Source organism: Quercus robur, chromosome 9, assembly GCF_932294415.1.
Source record: "Quercus robur chromosome 9, dhQueRobu3.1, whole genome shotgun sequence".
Taxonomy (NCBI): Eukaryota; Viridiplantae; Streptophyta; class Magnoliopsida; order Fagales; family Fagaceae; genus Quercus; species Quercus robur.
This window is the reverse complement of record NC_065542.1, coordinates 54,193,062-54,211,334: the sequence shown is the minus strand read 5'-3', so window position 1 is coordinate 54,211,334 and position 18,273 is coordinate 54,193,062. Positions and strand designations below refer to the sequence as shown.

General features: G+C 35.2%; 1 protein-coding gene across 4 annotated transcripts; it reads right to left on the bottom strand.

Moving 5' to 3' along the window:
* Positions 1-3,504: 3,504 nt before the first annotated feature.
* Positions 3,505-16,634, bottom strand: LOC126699143 (disease resistance protein RPS4B-like). 4 transcript variants are annotated; one of them, XR_007646694.1, is made up of 6 exons: positions 15,402-16,631; positions 12,168-12,458; positions 11,044-11,972; positions 10,614-10,950; positions 5,534-5,936; positions 3,505-5,295 (listed from the first exon to the last, which is right to left on the bottom strand). XR_007646694.1 is itself a non-coding variant. In XM_050396787.1 (6 exons), exons 3-5 carry the CDS (start codon positions 11,683-11,685, stop codon positions 5,560-5,562), a joined length of 1,356 nt encoding a protein of 451 aa, XP_050252744.1. In that variant the 5' UTR covers positions 11,686-11,972; positions 12,168-12,458; positions 15,402-16,634; the 3' UTR covers positions 3,505-5,295; positions 5,534-5,559. The 4 variants fall into 4 exon arrangements, 2 of the variants coding, with proteins under 2 accessions (XP_050252744.1, XP_050252743.1); XM_050396787.1 differs by having other exon boundaries at positions 15,402-16,634; XR_007646695.1 differs by lacking the exons at positions 3,505-5,295; positions 5,534-5,936; positions 10,614-10,950 and adding an exon at positions 5,944-6,273.
* Positions 16,635-18,273: the final 1,639 nt, after the last annotated feature.

Here is an 18,273-nt window from a genome sequence, read left to right as displayed (position 1 = left end):
TTATTTATTATTCATTAATATTAGCCTTTTTTTTATAAAACTTTTCTAAAATGAAAAAAAAGTGCTACATCCTCTACATTTTCACAATAAATCACATGTGTTAAGTTGTTATTGGTTTTTATTTGAATCCATAATTTAAATTATTTTTTGCCCATTCATAACAACTAATAACAATTTACCACTTAAAATTTGTTGTGAAAATATTGTAGACATAGTGTAGGGGCGGTTTTTGGGGCCTAGGCCCAGCAAGTAAGTGGTTCTGGCCCAAAAGACCCTAGACAATGAATTTGTAGAGAGCGGGTTACAAAACTAGGGCTGGACGAAGTGAACATTAATTTGTTGTATGCCATGCAACAACCTGAACGTAGGATTTCATTTATGTCCACAGGATACCAGTCCGAGGAGACGTACAAGTGCACCTCTTGCTTGGATTAAAGACTACAGAATTCTTTAATCTCTTTCTCTCCTTTTTTTCCTCTAAATTTCTCCCCTCCCCCTTTCATGGGGATTTCCTTCTCTTATATAGCCTCCTTAGTTTGATAAGAACCTTACACTTGTTAACCATCTGGACCTTCACTTGAGTGCTTGTCCCATCAGATATCCACCTTATCTTTCTGTGAGTTGCATTGGCCAATGTAACACTGTTCGCCTGTCTTCTCCACATTAATGCGGCTGGGAAAGTAGCTTCCTTACATTTAATGCGGCAGTTGTGGTTGCCCCCTGGACGTCTTATCTTTTCTTCCTCCTTCCTGCTTTTTGGGACTTATCCTTATTACCAATATTTGTTTGGAATGACTCCTTATTATGGATAGGGTGCACGTTGGGCTTGTATTTGGCGCATCCGAGGAGACATTCCTCCTCGGACGTCTCTTTTGAATAAGTTTGGGCTTATTAGGGTTGGGCTAGCATTTGCTTTGGCAGCCCATTTCTCCCTTTGGTTGTGGTTGGACTCTGTATAGGGCCCAAGACCCATCGTTTGACTAGGGAAATTTACCCTCACACATAGCATTTAAAAAATATATATATATATATATATATATATATATATATATATCTGTAAGAACCAAGTGCAAGACTTCTGGACCTTAGGTCACTTGGGCTCACAATTTATTTGTAGTGGGCTTAAGTATTTCCTACAATGGGTCGTTCTCGGCAGAGAGACTCAAAGTAACACCCAGTTAGTACCCTCTCCTTGACTGTTTTCCCTCAATTTTTCTGAACCCCTTCTTCTCCCAACTTTCTCCTATTTATAGCCAAGGTTAGTGGGGAGATCATGATTACAATCACCGTTAGTGCTACTGAAGGTCCAGTATTATCTGGTTAAAGTGGTTGTTTAGGTGAAAGGGCGGTGCAGTATTTATGATCTTGGAACTTGGTTCCATTTTCACCGATTATGTTCGGCAACTCACGTTCCCGTGCATACCATGACCTTCCCGGATATGACTCATGCGCTCTACCGGGAAAGATTAACCGGTCAACCCCGGGAACTTAATACCCAAAATTTGTTTTTACTCTAAGGCAGTTTCAAGAAGGGCATAAGGTAACTGGAACTTTCTGCTGGGCCTGCGCCCAAGGCCGGTATGGGCTTGGGCCTGGGGCCTAGATGGGTCTGGGCCCAAGGCCAGTATGGGCTTTGGAAACTCGGTGCCGTACAATATCATTAACCCAATATTGAACATTAGCGGAAAAGTTGAACAGCAGAGGATACATAACTCTTACTCATAATCCCGACCTCTTGAAATTTTTCGTAGTAGTATACATGGTAGGGAGCTTTTCATAGAGCAAATGGGCGCGCCTGGCTCTCCCAGATTCTTTTAGAAAATTGGGTTGTAATGTATTTAAAAAGTTATCTTTTTTGTTGTTGGTATTTTGTTAATAGTTTAATACTAAATGAATGTCATTTCAAATATTCATAAAAAAAAAAAAAAAAATTTGTTTATACTTGGCCCCTTTATATTGAGCTCCTGAGTCCGTCCCTGCCATAGGTGCATACAAAAGCATTTTTGTTACGGTTCTTATGTTTTAGAATCTATATATTATGTTGCTTTATCACAAGAAAGCCAAAATTTAATTAAGACCCCTTTAGCTTTAGCGTTGTAATTTTTAACATTTTCGGAGTTCACTTTAAACATATATAGTAAGTAATAGACCGGCTGGTCAAATTTAGACAGCCTTGGGTGAGGCCCTGAGTATACGTATTTGAGGATTAATGTGAGCAAATATCCGTATGGAGGTGTAATGGACCATAAAACTATTGTGGGCTGCACTATCACATAAAGAAAATAAAGAATTAATATGATTGTTAACCTGGATAGTTTATGTGATATTGCAGCCCACAATAGTTATGGATTAGTTGGATTTGGACCCCCAACTAATTTGTATGTTACTTAAGGGTATGGTGGTGATAAATGGTTGTGGGCTACATACAAATTAATTGGGGGGTGATAAATGGTTGTAAGGTGGATTGTTGCTAAAAGTTTGACTACTTGAGGAGGATTTTAGATAGCCGAGGTATCCATTAGGCCACCCAAGCTAGGTCATCTTCTCTAAATATTAGTTGATGTTTCTCTCTCTTTCTCTCGTGTTTTTCTCCCTTGAAAATGTTTCAACCCCTGTTCATTGGCCCCTTCCTTCTTTTTTATACCTTTATGTTGGTGGACTCGTAATGATGAGAGAATATTCTGCTGGTATGTGGCTCCTTCCAACCATGGTGCCTTGGTGGCCCTTTGGGTTTAGGCTATTGTTTTAACATGTCTAATCTTGTATCAGGGAGTGAGATCTGTTGTTTTGTTGTTGAAATGATTTTGTAGTAACTTGAGCCTGGCGCTGAATCTCATGCTTGGCTGGTGGACTCCCCTAAGGCATTACTTCTCTTCCTCGGGGAACAAATGAGGTTTGTTCGAATAATATAAAGAATGCAATGGCTTACATGTAAATCAACTTGGGCCTCTTGCTTATGGGATGGGCTTGGGATTAGTGATCCTTGGCCTAAGTTTGGTATGGGCCGAACTCTGTCCTCCCACAATTTACATTCACAACATGAAGTCTTACAAAATTATATCTTTAGCGTTGAGAGCACTATATATATTCAAAATATTGGACCAGGCCAACGAAAAAGTGGGTCCACAATGAGCTAGATGGTCCAATCTATAACCAATTGACTCCCTTGATTCCCTACAAAGAACAATCTATAACAAAAAACTATAAGTAGGGGTAATATGCCCGCGTGGGTAATGGAGGGACGTGGGTATGTGAATGTATTTGAAATTTTGAATACGAGAAAGAGAAGAAAACCCGTCTCCATTTGTACTCTTTGTGGAAGGGTTTTTAGGTAGTGGATTCATGTGTTTTGATTTACGCAATGAATTATTTGATTTACCCATATTTTAATCCAAATAATGCTTCAAGAAATAACTAAATATGAAATTATTAATTTAAAGTTGTGTTTAATAATTTCAAAATTTATTAATTTTTTATATCATAAATTCATAATAGCCGCACATTTTCGATAATGATAATCCAAATTACTCACATTTGAATTTTCCTCAATTTTCATGTATATATTTACAAAATGTAAAACATTTTACTCTTCAAATAATTTATATAAATATCATATGGGCTCAAATATCATATTTAACACTTTAGACATACCGCTATACTTACAAATTACTCCGAATTTTCACATTTTCTTAGAATTCCTTAGACCTCAATTTTAGCAAATCAACTCTAAAATAATTTAATAAACATTTTAAAAATTTAATTTAATCAATTTTAACCAAATTTTAGGAATTAATTAATGTTTTTTCTCTTCGATTGAATAAGGTGCATGCAACTCCACAATAAATTAAATCTACAACCAATAGTATTATGATATCTTATTAATTAAACTTAATTTGGACTAAAATAGACTAATTAAAATTAAGAGTTCACAATCATGTGTGATTGGAACTTAATTCAAGCAAGTACACATTAACTTTTAAACATGTTTTCTTGATATCTTTCAATCCGGTGGTCTCCTATTAAAGCTCATGAATTGTCGTTTTGATCATTATGACTTCAAGATTTAGTTTATGTAATGCAATTGGAAATCAAATGATCAGAAGTTCAGTTTTATCCCTGTGATGTGATGTGATGATAATATGCAAAATGAGGTGTCTATAACCATATGATATGTTGCACAGTGTCAATAATCCAAGAACTGCAATAAAAGGCTGTTCTTTATACTATTTGAGAAGAAAAACTGAATGACTCAGGTCAACATTAGGATTTTGATTTGGACGATATAGAAGAGGAGTACCTGAGAAATTATGCATAAGGGAACTTTGAGGTGCAGATTGAAGATGAGATCGAGAGATCATGATATTGGCTGCTTGATGAGGAGCTTCAATCCTGGATTCCCCATATTACTGAGCACTGCGAAGTCCAATAGATGGTGGCATTGTTCTTGGGTTATTGGACATTGAAATCCAGATTTTCAACAGATGGACAATTGGTGGAATTGGTGTTAGCCTGCACTGGAGGTCCACCATTTCCATTGGATCTAGAAACCTGGTTCATTGAGGACTTAAATCTGGACTTTTAACCCGGTGGATATCCATGAAGTTTGTAGCATTTATCCACAATGACTACAAATTGACCTTTTTTCTTGTTATTGTATCTTCCTCCAGGATTGGGGTTGCAGTTTGAATAGAGAAAAAAGAGAGTACACCTTGCTGATAGATGATACTGACTCACTCATGAGGGTTTAGCTACTATACCATAATTCTCATTCAAGCCCATGAGATTCCTCATCACATAATCTCGTTTTTCATTGCTTCACAAGAACATTCAGGCATTGGATCCTAGCTAACCAATTCATCCCAAGTTGATTTGAAATTAGCAAAATAGTCACTGATTGAAAGGTTGTTTTGAGAAATGTGAGAAATTCCTTTGTGTAATTCATATATTCTCAGGGAATTTCCTTGAGATTACCTGTGCTTCAAATCCAACCAGATTTGTCTGGCAGCAGTCTCGGTATACATCACACTGTAAGCTATGCTCTTCTGGATTGAATTAATGAGACAGGACAGTACTGTCGTGTTACAACAAATCCAAGCATTGAACAAAGGAGCAGTAGTTTATATCATGGTGATCTCGCCATTAACGAAACCAATTTTGTTCGTTGCTGTAAGTGCAACGATCATAGATCTTGCCCAAGAGGAATAGTTATCACTACAAGTCAGTGGCTGAGTGACAAGAGAGCTCCCAGGGCCATCATGATTACTGAGGTGTAGTGGGGATTGGAATTCAAATAATCTGCCATAGAATTTGGAGATTTGAGTATTAGATTGATTGGCGGAAGCCTGGATGAATCTCAGAGAAGCTCTTATTTTCACTCTTCCTTTCTCTCAAGACTCTCTAAATATGAATGATAGATTGAATTATTAACCATGAGAGCGTAATGAATAACAAAACCAACAGTGTAGCTTAAAAGAAAAGAAAATAAAATAGCATCTAGAATTGTAACAAGGATGTTTGAGATAGTCGTTACCACGTGAATAAAAAGATGAATCTTTCAATTTAGTCCGACAGCAAGCTCCTAGATGCACTAGGTCCTGGATCGTTATAATCGTCATTAACACTGAATGAAGAGACGAATCTATTAATTTCCCTAAATTTCTCAAGCTCTTTCTTAAAACTCTGGAACTCACTAAGCTTCATTTCATCATGAAGGACACCATCCCAACCCTCATAAGCAATAATGCTGTTTCTGCTGCGTTGTGTACTTGTTTGGTAGAACCCTTCCACACTCTGCTCGTATACCAAACTGACCCCACATTTGTGCACTTTCTCCGTTGAGCCACAGCTCTCAAATACAACCTTAATCTGATTGTATTCACCATTCGGAAAAGTAGCAAACCAATCATCACGAGACAAATACAATATCCAAATGTCACCTGCGCCAAATGACACTTCAAAGAAATTTTCAGATTTGAGTTGACCGTGAAGTGAATCACCAAAGGCTATCACACGAGCTCTAAAACCAAATGTTTTGTTGGAATTTAATTCAAAAAGAAAGTCATATCCTTCCAACTTAGCACAGAGAGCCAATCCCATCCACCTACTATTACACCAATTTGGAGGCAGGTCTATACTTACTGAGTTTCCCACACGTTGATGAGTTAACCACCGAGGAATTTCAAATGCAGGAATAATTATTTGAAATTCAGTTCTTGATCCTTCCCTTTTCTCTTCGGTAGGAGTTTCATATCCAGTTTTTGAATGAAGGAGTCCCTATACCAAAAAAAAAAAACATTTTTATAATGAACGGGGAAAGATGTCAACAATTCACGAGAGAGAGAGAGGAGATTACTTGTAGGTAACGGTTCAATATTTTAAATGCCACTCCACCGTTGCTCTCATTATAATAATGCCTCTTGGACCAAGGTTGTTGTCTTACAAACGGTCCTGGTTATGGGTTTGGCAGTCCTAGTAATGTTTTGAGGGAATAACATCCTTCAGCATTTATATATCTCACAGTTGATGGAAGCTCTGGCAATGATTGAAGCTTAAAGCAGTTGGACAAATCAAGAGCTTCGAGTTTCGAAAGTTGACTGATGCTTGCAGGCAGGGTGACAAGACTGTTTCCACTTAATGTTAAATATTTTAACGAGAATAAGAAGCCAATACAATTAAGCCCTATTCTTTGAAGTCGAAACATCCCACCCAAATTAAGTTTATTTTGGGAAACTCGTCTAATGCCAGGTCCGCTCAAATCAAGTTTCTTCAAACACTTCATTTTCCACACGTTCTTTGGTAGGGCGGAAAGTTTCAAGCATCCTGAAAGGTTCTCTTTATGTAGAACTTCTAGTCTATGAAGATGACATTCTCCTCACTGGTAATATTGAGAACTTCATTAACCATTTGAAGCAGCTTTTGGATGCCAAGTTTAAGCTCAAAGACCTGGGTTCTGTGAAGTACTTTCTTGGTATTGAGGTTGCAAGTACACATGGTATTTTATTGAATCAAAGAAAGTATGCTTTTGAAATTTTACAAGACACAGGCATGTTAGGTGCTAAGCCTGCTAAGACACCTATGGAACAGAATTTGAAGCTTTAAAATTTCGAAGGAAAGTTGATTGCAGACCCTACGCAGTACAGAAGGCTAATTGGGAAATTGATGTATACCATGACTCGGCCAGATATCACTTATGTTGTGCACCATTTGAGTCAATTCTTTTATAAGCCTAGAGAACCATACTTAAAGGCAGCTTATAGAATAATTCAATTTTTCGAAGGATCACCAGGTCAAGGCCTTTTTCTATCTTGTACTTCTCAATTGCATCTTAGAGCATACTGTGATGCAGATTGGGCAGGATGCTTTGACACAAGAAGATCCTTAACTGGATATTGTGTCTATTGGAGGGATTCATTAATATCATGGTTATCTATAACCAGTGGCGGAGCCACATTATAGGTTGGGGTGGCCATGTTTTGAAATATTTTAATATCCTATACATATGTTATAAATCGGTTAAGGTGGGGCCAAAGAAAAATGAGATTTGGCCCCCCCAAATTTGAGTTGCTCTCAATAACATTAGAAAAAAAATTGGCTTCCCCAAAGAAAAAACAAAAATAAATAGCTTAATCTTTCCAAAATAAATTTATTAAAAAAAAAAAAAAAGTTACACAAGGATCATCCATTATTATTTTTTTCCTTTTTTTATCTTTTCATTTATACATCTAATCAATTGAGTTACAAGGCTCCTAGCTTCATTATATTTAAAAATTTAATTATTTTTCTCTTTGGATTATTTTCGGTACATGTTTAGAGTAAAGTAGACAATTTGTGTGTACTCATTAAAGTTTAGAAAGATTATGTTCATTAGAAAAAAAAAATTAGGAAAATAACAAGTTCTTACCGTTAGAGATATATATATTAGACATATATTAGCCCAATGTAATAGGCCCAAGCCCAGTCCTACTTGTACTAGTAGTGCTTGGGCCTATTACATTGGGCTAATATATGTCTAATATATATATATATCTCTAACACTTACTAATCTAATTATATATGAATATGTTTTGAATTTATCTAAACTGATTTATGAATACCATAGTTTGGTCCCCTAAACCAAAATTCCTAGCTCCGCCACTGATCATGGAGGTCTAAAAATCAAGGAATGGTTTCTAGAAGTTCAGCAGAGGCAAAATATCGTTCAATGGCTACAAAATGTGAATTAGTTTGGTTACTTCAATTATTAAAAGACTTGAATGTCAATCATTCTAAACCAGCACTATTGTATTGTGATAACCAAGCTGCTATTCACATAGCAGAAAATCCAGTGTTTCATGAGCGTACTAAACATATTAAAACTTTTCATATCAAGAAGGAAATATCAAAACTTTTCATATTTCCAATGGTCATCAACTTGCTGATTTGTTCACTAAAGCTCTAGGATTTCCTGTTTTCACAAAGCTACTCAACAAGTTAAGAATGTTGAATATTTACAGTCCTATGAGCAATCAGAAAGATCATGATTTTGTTACTAAAGATCAAGATAGTGTTGCTGAAGATCTATGAAGCACGGGTGCGTTTCGGGACTCAGGTGCTGGTGCGGGTGCGGGACTCGGCAATTTTTGAAAAAGTAGGGTGCGGGTGCGGCGGGACTCGGCGATTAAAAAATTATTAAAAATATTTTTATTTATATTTTCTATATATTTTTACTATTAAAATATTCTTAAAAAACACATTAATATACTTGATTCGCAAAACAAAGAAAGAATAAGGCAAGAAACGCATCTGAGGTCAGAATTTCGGCCTCTCCGGCGATTTTCACGGCCAATTTCGGCCTGTTTCGGCAGATTCCGGCCTGTTTCGGCTGTATCGGCCGTATCGGTCGCCGGCCGATATTGACCGATATGACCGATACGGCCGATATGGACCGAGTCGGCCCGATTTGGGCCGCGTCGGCGCCGATTTCAGCCGCGTCGGCCCGCGTTGGCCCGATTCGGGAGCTGCCACGTGGCGGGACGCGGCACGGACGCGCGGTCTGCGGCGTCCCTCCCGCGTCGGACGCTGGTGCGCTGGGCTGGATGCCGCGTCCGTGCATCCCAGCTGAAGATCCTAAAGCTCTCACAACAACTGCTATCTTGAGGGGGAGTGTTAAGAAGCAAGGGAAGAATGAAGCAAGCAATCATACAACATCGCATTGTATTAATGAAATAATAACAAAGAAACGATGTTGTTCTACTAAACCATCAAGCACACGATCCACGCATGTAACAAACAACTGCTCTTCAGTCTTGAATGTAACAGAAAACACGAGTTGTAACTAACTGAAGCAAATGTGAACCTGAGCCAATCATAGCTGGACAGGTTGCAGAGTTAGTTACCAAGAAGATTGGAATAGTTTCTTTCCCCCCCGCCTTAGCTTGTTAGATATTTTCTGTTAGAATTGATTTTTTCTTTGGATGCTCTGCTTGTATATGTAGTAATAGAGCTCATTCTTGTAACTTATCCTTTCAAACTCTTCAATAATGTAAGAGAATCATTCTATTTACTCCGAGTGTTCCTTGAGAGAGTAAGAAAGTTTGTTAATGTGCTCAAAACCAATTCCAGTATTATTCAAACTCTAGCCACACTGAATAATAAAACCAACTGTATAGCTTAAAAGAAAAGAAAATAAAACAGCATTTAGAGTGTTCACCATTGTGAACATGATGTCCTTTTTATGTAATAAATCTTTGATTACCTATCAAAAAAAAGAAAGAATTGTAGCAAGGATGTTTGAGATGGTTGTTACTAGGTGAATAAAAAGATGAATCTTTCAATTCAGACCTGAAGAAAAACTAATCAAAGCTTGAGCTTGCAAGTGAATCAGATTTACAAAGGTCAACAAGAAAAGAAAAGAAGAACAAAGAGTGAGAGAAGAAACTGAGAGTGAGAGAAAGAGAGAGAATTCTAGAAGAAATGCTTGCTTAATCATACAAATTACAAATGGTTCAATATATACAACTGATTGACCTCATAACTGTATAATTACAGTTCCTGAAATCACGGAACTAATCCCACAAAATCAGGGTAACGGTTAAGCTCAATAGAGACTAACTTTCCCACTAAGCCTCTAGGAGTGACAGCGTGGCATAGTCTCATAAATCCAAATGGTGTCGTATAGATAAACTCTGTTTTGGTGTTTGAAAAACTAGCCGTGTTATTTGCTGGTGGCCAGAGGTTTAGCCTTTCTCTCACCAAGTCCGACTGCTTGCTCCCAGTCCCAGATGCACTAGTTCCAGGATCGTTAAAATCGTCATTACCACCGAATGAAGAGATGAAACGATAAATTTCCAAATATGTCTCAAGTTCTTTCTTAAAATTCCTGAACAAACTAAGCTTCGTTTCATCATGATGGACACCATCCCAACCCTCAAAAGCAATAATGCTGTTTCCGCTGCATTGTGCAATTGTTTGATTGAACCCTTCCACACTCTGCTCGTATACCAAACTGACCCCACATTTGCGCACTTTCTCCTTTAAGCCACAGCTCTCAAATACAACCTTAATCTGATTGTATTCACCATTCTTAAAAGTAGCAAACCAATCATAACGAGACAAATACAATATCCAAATGTCACCTGCACCAAATGCCACCTTAAAGACAATTTCAGAGTTGAGTTGACTGTGAAGTGAACCACCTAGGGCCATCACCCGAGCTCTGAAATCAAATGTTTTGTTGGAATTTAATCCAGAAAGATAGTTATATCCTTCCAACTTAGCACAGAGAGCGAATCCCATCCACCTACTGTTACACCAATTGGGAGGCAGGTCTATACTTATTGAGTTCCCCACACGTTGATGAGTAAACCACCGTGGAATTTCCATTGCAGGAATAATTATTTGAAATTCAGTTCTTGATCCTTCCTTTTTCTTTTCGGTAGGAGTTTCATATCCAGTTTTTGAATGAAGGACTCCCTATACCAAAAAAAAAAAAAAAAAAAAAACAATTTTATAATGAAAGGGGAATGGTATTAACAATTCATGAGAGAGAGAGAGAGAGGAGATTACTTGTAGGTAACGGTTCAATATTTTAAATGCCACTCCACCGTTGCTCTCATTATAATAATGCCTTTTGAAGCCAAAAGATTGTATAAGTTTGAGCGGATCTGGTGATGGTTTTCGCAGTGCTGGTAATGGTTTGAGGGAATAACATCCTTCAGCATTTATATATCTCACAGTTGATGGAAGTTCTGGCAATGATTGAAGCTTAAAGCAGTTGGACAAATCAAGAGCTTCAAGTTTCGAAAGTTGACTGATGCTTGCAGGCAGGGTGACAAGACTGTTTCCACTTAATGTTAAATATTTTAACGAGCATAAGAAGCCAATACTATTAAGCCCTATTCTTTGAAGTCGAAACATCCCACCCAAATTAAGTTTATTTTGGGAAACTCGTCTAATGCCAGGTCCGCTCAAATCAAGTTTCTTCAAACACTTCATTTTCCACACGTTCTCTGGTAGGGCAGAAAGTTTCAAGCATCCTGGAAGAAGAAGTTTTTCAAGAGACCTCAAACTATCCATATTGCTTGGAAGGCATTCGAGATTTTGGCAGTCTCCTAGATTTAAAGAAGTAAGTGCAGTCAAACACTCAATTGAGGAGGGTAGTTCCTCAACAGCAGTCTTATTCAAGGAAAGTTCTGATAGGCTTTTCATAATTCCCTAAACTCTGGAATATTTGTGATATTTATGCAGTCACAAAGATTAAGAATTGTAAGGGACTCCATTTCAGTGGACATGCTAGGAAGATTTGTAAGAGATCGGCAGGATTCTAGATCTAAAACAACAAGCCTCCTGAGTTGTCCAATAGATGGGTGGATCTCAACTAAATTATGGCAGCCAATAAGATATAATCTCTCAAGTCTTGGAAGCCCAGAGAAGTCAGGTGTTCTAATAAGGAATTTGGAAGCACTAAGATCAATGGACTTTAACTTGTCTAAATACTGTTGCAAAAAAGAAAAGAAAAGAAAATAACAATTAACTTACATTAAAGTAAATATAGAGTTTAGTTTAAGTTGTAAATAATGTTTAAATTAAAACAATTATATAATGAAAGGGGAAAGATGGAAGTGTATTGTAACTCACCTACAGAAAAGAAATAAAATATATCATAGAAATGCACTTAAAAACACAAGTACCTTAACTCCCTTCCAAAGATATTCAATGTTGCTGGAGTGCAATTCAAGTTTAACAAGCTCTTTCGGTTGGAAACTGGACGGCAAACATTTCGAGGAATAACCTTTCCAAATAAGATGTCTTAGGGAATTAGAAACATGATTGAGACCATTTGGGATATGCAAATCATCAATCATAAGCAATCTAAGATTAAACATCTTTGAAAAGGCTTCTGAACATTCTTCAAAGCTTTGAGCCTCTTCTGGATCCCCATCTAAAGAGGTCAGACCTATGGCTTGAATTGATTCTGTTGCCTAAGATTCAAAAGCAAAGACTTGGTGATTTGCACGAGAAAATATAAGAGTACAAGTATCAGTCTAGTTTTATACAATGTTAAGGAGATGAAAATATATATTCATTGAGTTTTCCATGTATATAACTTCCTTTTAACCAACCCAACAAAAAGTGATAGTTTTGTGCGTTACATGCCACCTTTTTACGATTTTTTATAACTTCATCTTAACCAACAAGGTTGAGGGTGGAAAATTGCCCCATTGAACCCCCTAGAAATAATTTAAATTTTGCATTGCCCTCCCCAAGAGAACCCCAAATGATGGAAACAACTTCAAATTTAACAATAGAAAATCAGTAAGTTCTAAGACACAATATTTTTCAAAACTGTTGATATTGTAGGTTGTGATTGGTATATGATAAAAGTGACGTCAAAGTTTGGCTCAATTCAAAGTGGTACGGCTCCAATCACAATAAAAGTGTTGTATCCCTAACACTATTCATAGAATATAAAATAGTAAAATATAAATCGTGTTAAGACTCTTGTTAGTATCGTAGTACAATGTCATGGTTTAGCAGTAAAAGGCACTGCATATTAAGAGTCCTTTTAGTAATTAAAAGAGCGTAGTATCCCTAAAAGAGATGATCGTAACACATCATATTTTAAGGTTTTCTTCTTATCGTCCAGTTTAAAACTCATATACGAAGATTTCTATTTTTGTTTTATAACCATGCTTCAAAACTAGAGGTCCAATTCATTCTACCCCTTTTAAGTGATTGGAAAATAAAGAAAATTAAGCCTATAGATCGAAGTTGAAAAAATAAAAAAATATTAGCATTTTGTTCTAGGTAGTAATCAGATGAATGATTGGATGATTACATCAAGAAAAATGAATTCATTTAAAAAAAATGAATTCAAGTTTACAAACTAGTTATTAATTTGGGCGATGTGCAAGAAAATTTTATATAAATTAAGATGACACATATATACACACTATAATTATTAAAACAGTTTTTCCACTATCAAAATGAAAAGCAAAACAATCTTTCTCAATAACAGAAAAAATATCCATTCCTAAACAACATTTAGTTACAAAATTTTGTGCATCATCAATTCCTGAAGTATGCTAAAAATTAACAATTATTCTATAAATTTTTTTTTATAAAAATATAAAAACTTTCTCCCCCCTAATATAAAATCCAAAGTATCAAAATCATAATTCAAAACCACAATTCAAAAAAAAAAAAAAAAAAAAAACAAAACGAAAACAAAAATTACTTCAAAATAAAGAAACCAACTTCAAGAACAAAAACCAAAAAGAGCAGAACGCGTAAGTATAAATCAGAATTGAATAGGTTAAGAATGAAACTCTTTCCAATCTTCTGGAAAGATCAAACAGAAAGGAACCTCATCCACCTTCATCTCTCGGGAAGTTCTACCAAACACTGAATATGAAATGATAATTTCAGTAAAAAAATAAACATAAAATAATTTGAATATGATAGTTTGATAACATTACTTCGTTAACATAGAAACATTTTGGCCACAAGTATATAGCATTGTTAACATAAATGTGATGTGCATTGCCGCAGTTGGCAGTTAAATCAACCAAAAATAATAAAGAAGTGCTAGTCCACAATATTTTCACAACATTTTCATAAAAAATTATAGGTGATAAGTTGCTATTGGTTCTAATTTAAATCCGTAACTTAAATAACTTTTTTGCCCATCTATAACAACTATTAACAATTACCACTTAGAATTTGTTATGAAAATATTGTGGACATAAACGATTCTCAAAATAATATGTTAGTAAAATCGACAATAAAAAAAATTACCAAAAGCGAAACAAAATGGAAACAATAGGGAGTATTGGCCTCTTTTTTTAACTTAAAGGCAAAGGATGTAATGAATAGGAGAGAGTATATTAAAGGGAGTAATAATAGATTTAGGGTTAATTATACTCCCCTTCTATTTATATTAGTAACAAAATATTTTAAATTTTTATAAGAATCTTTCTACAAAAGTTTAAACATGATAAGCAAAAACACAACTGATAAAGTTAGAATAAAAATACAAAATTTATCAAGTACTAAAACACTTGCAATGGCAAATTTCTCCATTACTCGTTAGAAAAAGAAAAAAGAAAAAAGAGCAAAAGTCATACTTAATATTTTAAAATACACTTTAATTAAAAATTAAAAATAATAAATTTTGAAATTTAGGATAATTTTGGAAACTTGCTTTAAGCAAAGGGTAAGTTGGTACATAATTTTTTTTTATATTAATTAAACAAAATTTGGTCAAACGGATGTCAAAATGGGGAAAATATTTTTTTCGTTTTAAGTTTGAGGTGGAGTGTTATCTCCCCAAACTTCTTCTAGGAAGGGGAGTGTTATTACCCCCATAGATTTATATGGAAAATAATAGGGAAGATAATTAATAGGGGTGGGAGGGTGGTGAATATTGAAAAATAGGAAAATGAAGATTGGATAAAGTGCAGTGGTAGATTTAAGAAGGCATAAAAGGAATGGAATGGAATACTGAACATTACCCACACACACACACACACAAAAAGAAGAAGAAGAAAGAAGAAAGAAGAAAGGTTGAACAAAGTACAACCATAGAATTTAAGAGGAGAAAAAGGGACTGGAATGGAGAGCCAAAATTAGCTAGTGATGGGTTGCTGATGACATGAAGTAACAGAAGTTTTGCAAAATTTATTGTAAAACTTCCATTATATATTATAGAGACGATGCAATCATATTATGTTTTCAAAAATATAAAAAATCGTTAGAAACAATATATGAAAACGAAAGTTTGTATCCTGTATTTCGTTAATCAAGAACCTAGGCACCTATGTACCTGTTGAATAAGAACAAACTATTTTATTGAACGAAATTAGGCTATTATACCAACTTAAACTTGTTTGTTGAAATAAGTTTTTATTTTTGCCATTTCTTACCGTATCTTTCGTCATTATATGCAACAAATCTTTACAAAGCCACAACCTGCTGCGCTTTCCAGGCTCTTCACATGATTCTCGACGGACAATTTCTCTACCCATTTCTTGTAGTAGAACATGCATCCACAATGTATTGTTTTCTAAGATTAGGAGAGATTTATTTAAAAGAACACTTAAACCGATTCTCGCATCAAACCCACGATTCTCTAATATCTCTATTACTTGATCTTTAGTCTTCCCTCTTAAGAAACACGCAATATCCAAGAATATATCCTTCCACATTTTCTCTAGTCCATCATAACTTAATTTAAGTATATCAAATATCTCACTTTTAGGATTTTTTTTTAAATTGTGCAATGCACTTTGCCATTCATCCTTTGTTCTTCCAAACAGAAAGGAACCCAAAGTTACAAGAGCCAACAGAAGTCCTTTAGCATAAGATATCACCTTTTTAGAGAGTTGTACATAACCTTCTCTTGGTTTCTCATTTTTGAAGGCTTTCAAACAAAAAAGCTTTAGAGCATCATGAACATTTAATGTATTAGGCTTATATATTTTATGAACTTCATGTTGGAGCAACAAATGTTCATCTCTGGTTGTTATTATGATCCAACTCCTTTCTCCAAACCAGCCATATTCTCCAACCAATTTTTCTAATTGGTCCAATTGATTAACATCATCTAAAACAACTAGAACCTTTTTCCAATGTAGCCTCTTCTTGATCATTTCAACTCCATCATAAACATCCCATATATCTATGTTTCTTTCCCCCAAAGTTTGTGCAAGAAGTTGTTTTTGTAATGGAAGCAAACTCTGTTTTTCTGAAACTTCTCTAACATTAGCTATAAAGCTAGAACCTTCAAAATCGTTGGAGAACTTCTCATAAATCACTCTAGCAAGAGTTGTCTTTCCCAGCCCCCCCATACCACAAATCCCAATCATGAAAACTTTGCCCCCAAAATCTAAATATGAAGTGATCAATTCCTCTATTGAAGAATCTATTCCTACCAAGTTTTTTTTGGTAATGCTTGAGAATTTTGAACTCAGTTCACGCAGTATCACTTCCACAATGTTTTGGATAAAATCTGCCTCACGCCTGTGGAGAAAAGCATTAGGTGATAATACTTAAGTGAAACAAATATGAATTCTTTAGCTTGAGCAATGTGGATAGAATTACTCATATAAGAACTGTATGATTATATCACTTATACATGTCAAAAGGATGGATTGGGAACTATATTTTTTTTGTTATAAAACCTTTTGTTGATGCTGGTTAGATTACTTCAGTTTGATCTTTATCCAATTGTCTCTCATTCCATGCAATTTGTTATGGGGGGTGAGGGGGAGATGGTTTACTACAGAGTGATCTAAAAAAAGAATTTCAAAGCAAACAATTATTGTTCTTGCTTAAGACGTGAGCCTTCCCAATCATGGTACCAGAAAAAGCCAACAAAAGAGGGAGAGAAGCAAGGGATACTAGTAGCTGCGAAAGTATCAAGAGGAGAAAGCAAGTGCCATCATCCAATAAATTTCGTAGAATAACAATGATATTAGCCTGTTAAATCCAAAAAAAAAAAAAAAAAAAAAAAAAAAAAAAATCAGCTAGAGCTACATTGATTGACCAAAAAAATTAGGTGTCTTGTTTCATATATTAGGCATCCTATCAGGGTGTGACCTAGTAGTTGGAGGCTTAGGATGAGCTATAAACTCAGATGTCCTGGATTCAATATTAATCTCCACCAAGAGTTTTCTTGGATTATCTAATATATGGTTCTGGTGGTTTTTGGGTTTTGGGGGGGGGGGGGGGGGGGGTGTATCTATGGTTTACTTTCAAGGGTGGGTTGAAAGGGCCTATCCTAGTGAGGTTTTACGTCATTCAAAAAGAAACCATAGATTGAACATGCATACTGATAGCTGGGAGTAAGGGTGGCTTGATGCATTTGGGGGCATAAGGCGAAAATTGATTATCTTGTATTAGATATAAAAGTACTACTAATTAATATGAACTACGTAGAATTTTTTCAATTTTTAGAAATTTTATAGACAGAAAAAGTTTGACAAAATTTTTCATACTTGTGAATGTGGCAGATTGATAGTAGTAAGTAAAAAAGTGGTGTTAGTGATAAACTTAGATGAGAACTAATAAAAATTTACTAACTCAACTCTTATTATTATTATTTTTTTTTAGAAGTGCAACATTTACAATATTTTTTACAACAAATCTTAGGTTTTAAGTTGCTTTTTGTTTTCTATTTGAAAATATCACTATAATTATTTTTTGCCATCAATATCAACCTACTACTTAACATTTATTGTAAAAGTATTGTGAAAAATATTATAGACTTTGCATTTTTCTTTCTTTTTTATTTGTTTTTCATCTAGTAAAAAAATATTATTTTATTTATTGATTATAAATAACCCTATTGATTAAAATTTGGGGGCCTTTTTTTTACTTGGGGCCTTAGGCAACCACATTTCTTGCTCTAGCATTCAGCTGGCTCTGGGCTGGGAGAAACTTCATAAGAATATTTTTAAGTTGAACATGCTAAATATAAAAGTTCATGGCCTTTTGAGGTTTCTCAATTATGGGTGAGTTTGGTTCAGCTTTTTGAAAAAGTGCATAATGAAAAAGTGGAGTTTCAAAAAGTTGAGTGTTTGGTAAAAGCTGTTAAAAAGTGCATAATGAAAAAGCTGAGTGTTTGGCTAGCACTTATAAAAGTGGCTTTTTGAGGGGTAAATGACCAAAAATGACAATGTATATATAAGGAAATTTATTTCATACTTTTTTATTATTATTTTTTTTTATGTGAGTTTGTTTCATACTTAAATCAATTACTTCATCATACTTAAATCAATTTTTCTCTTTCTAAAA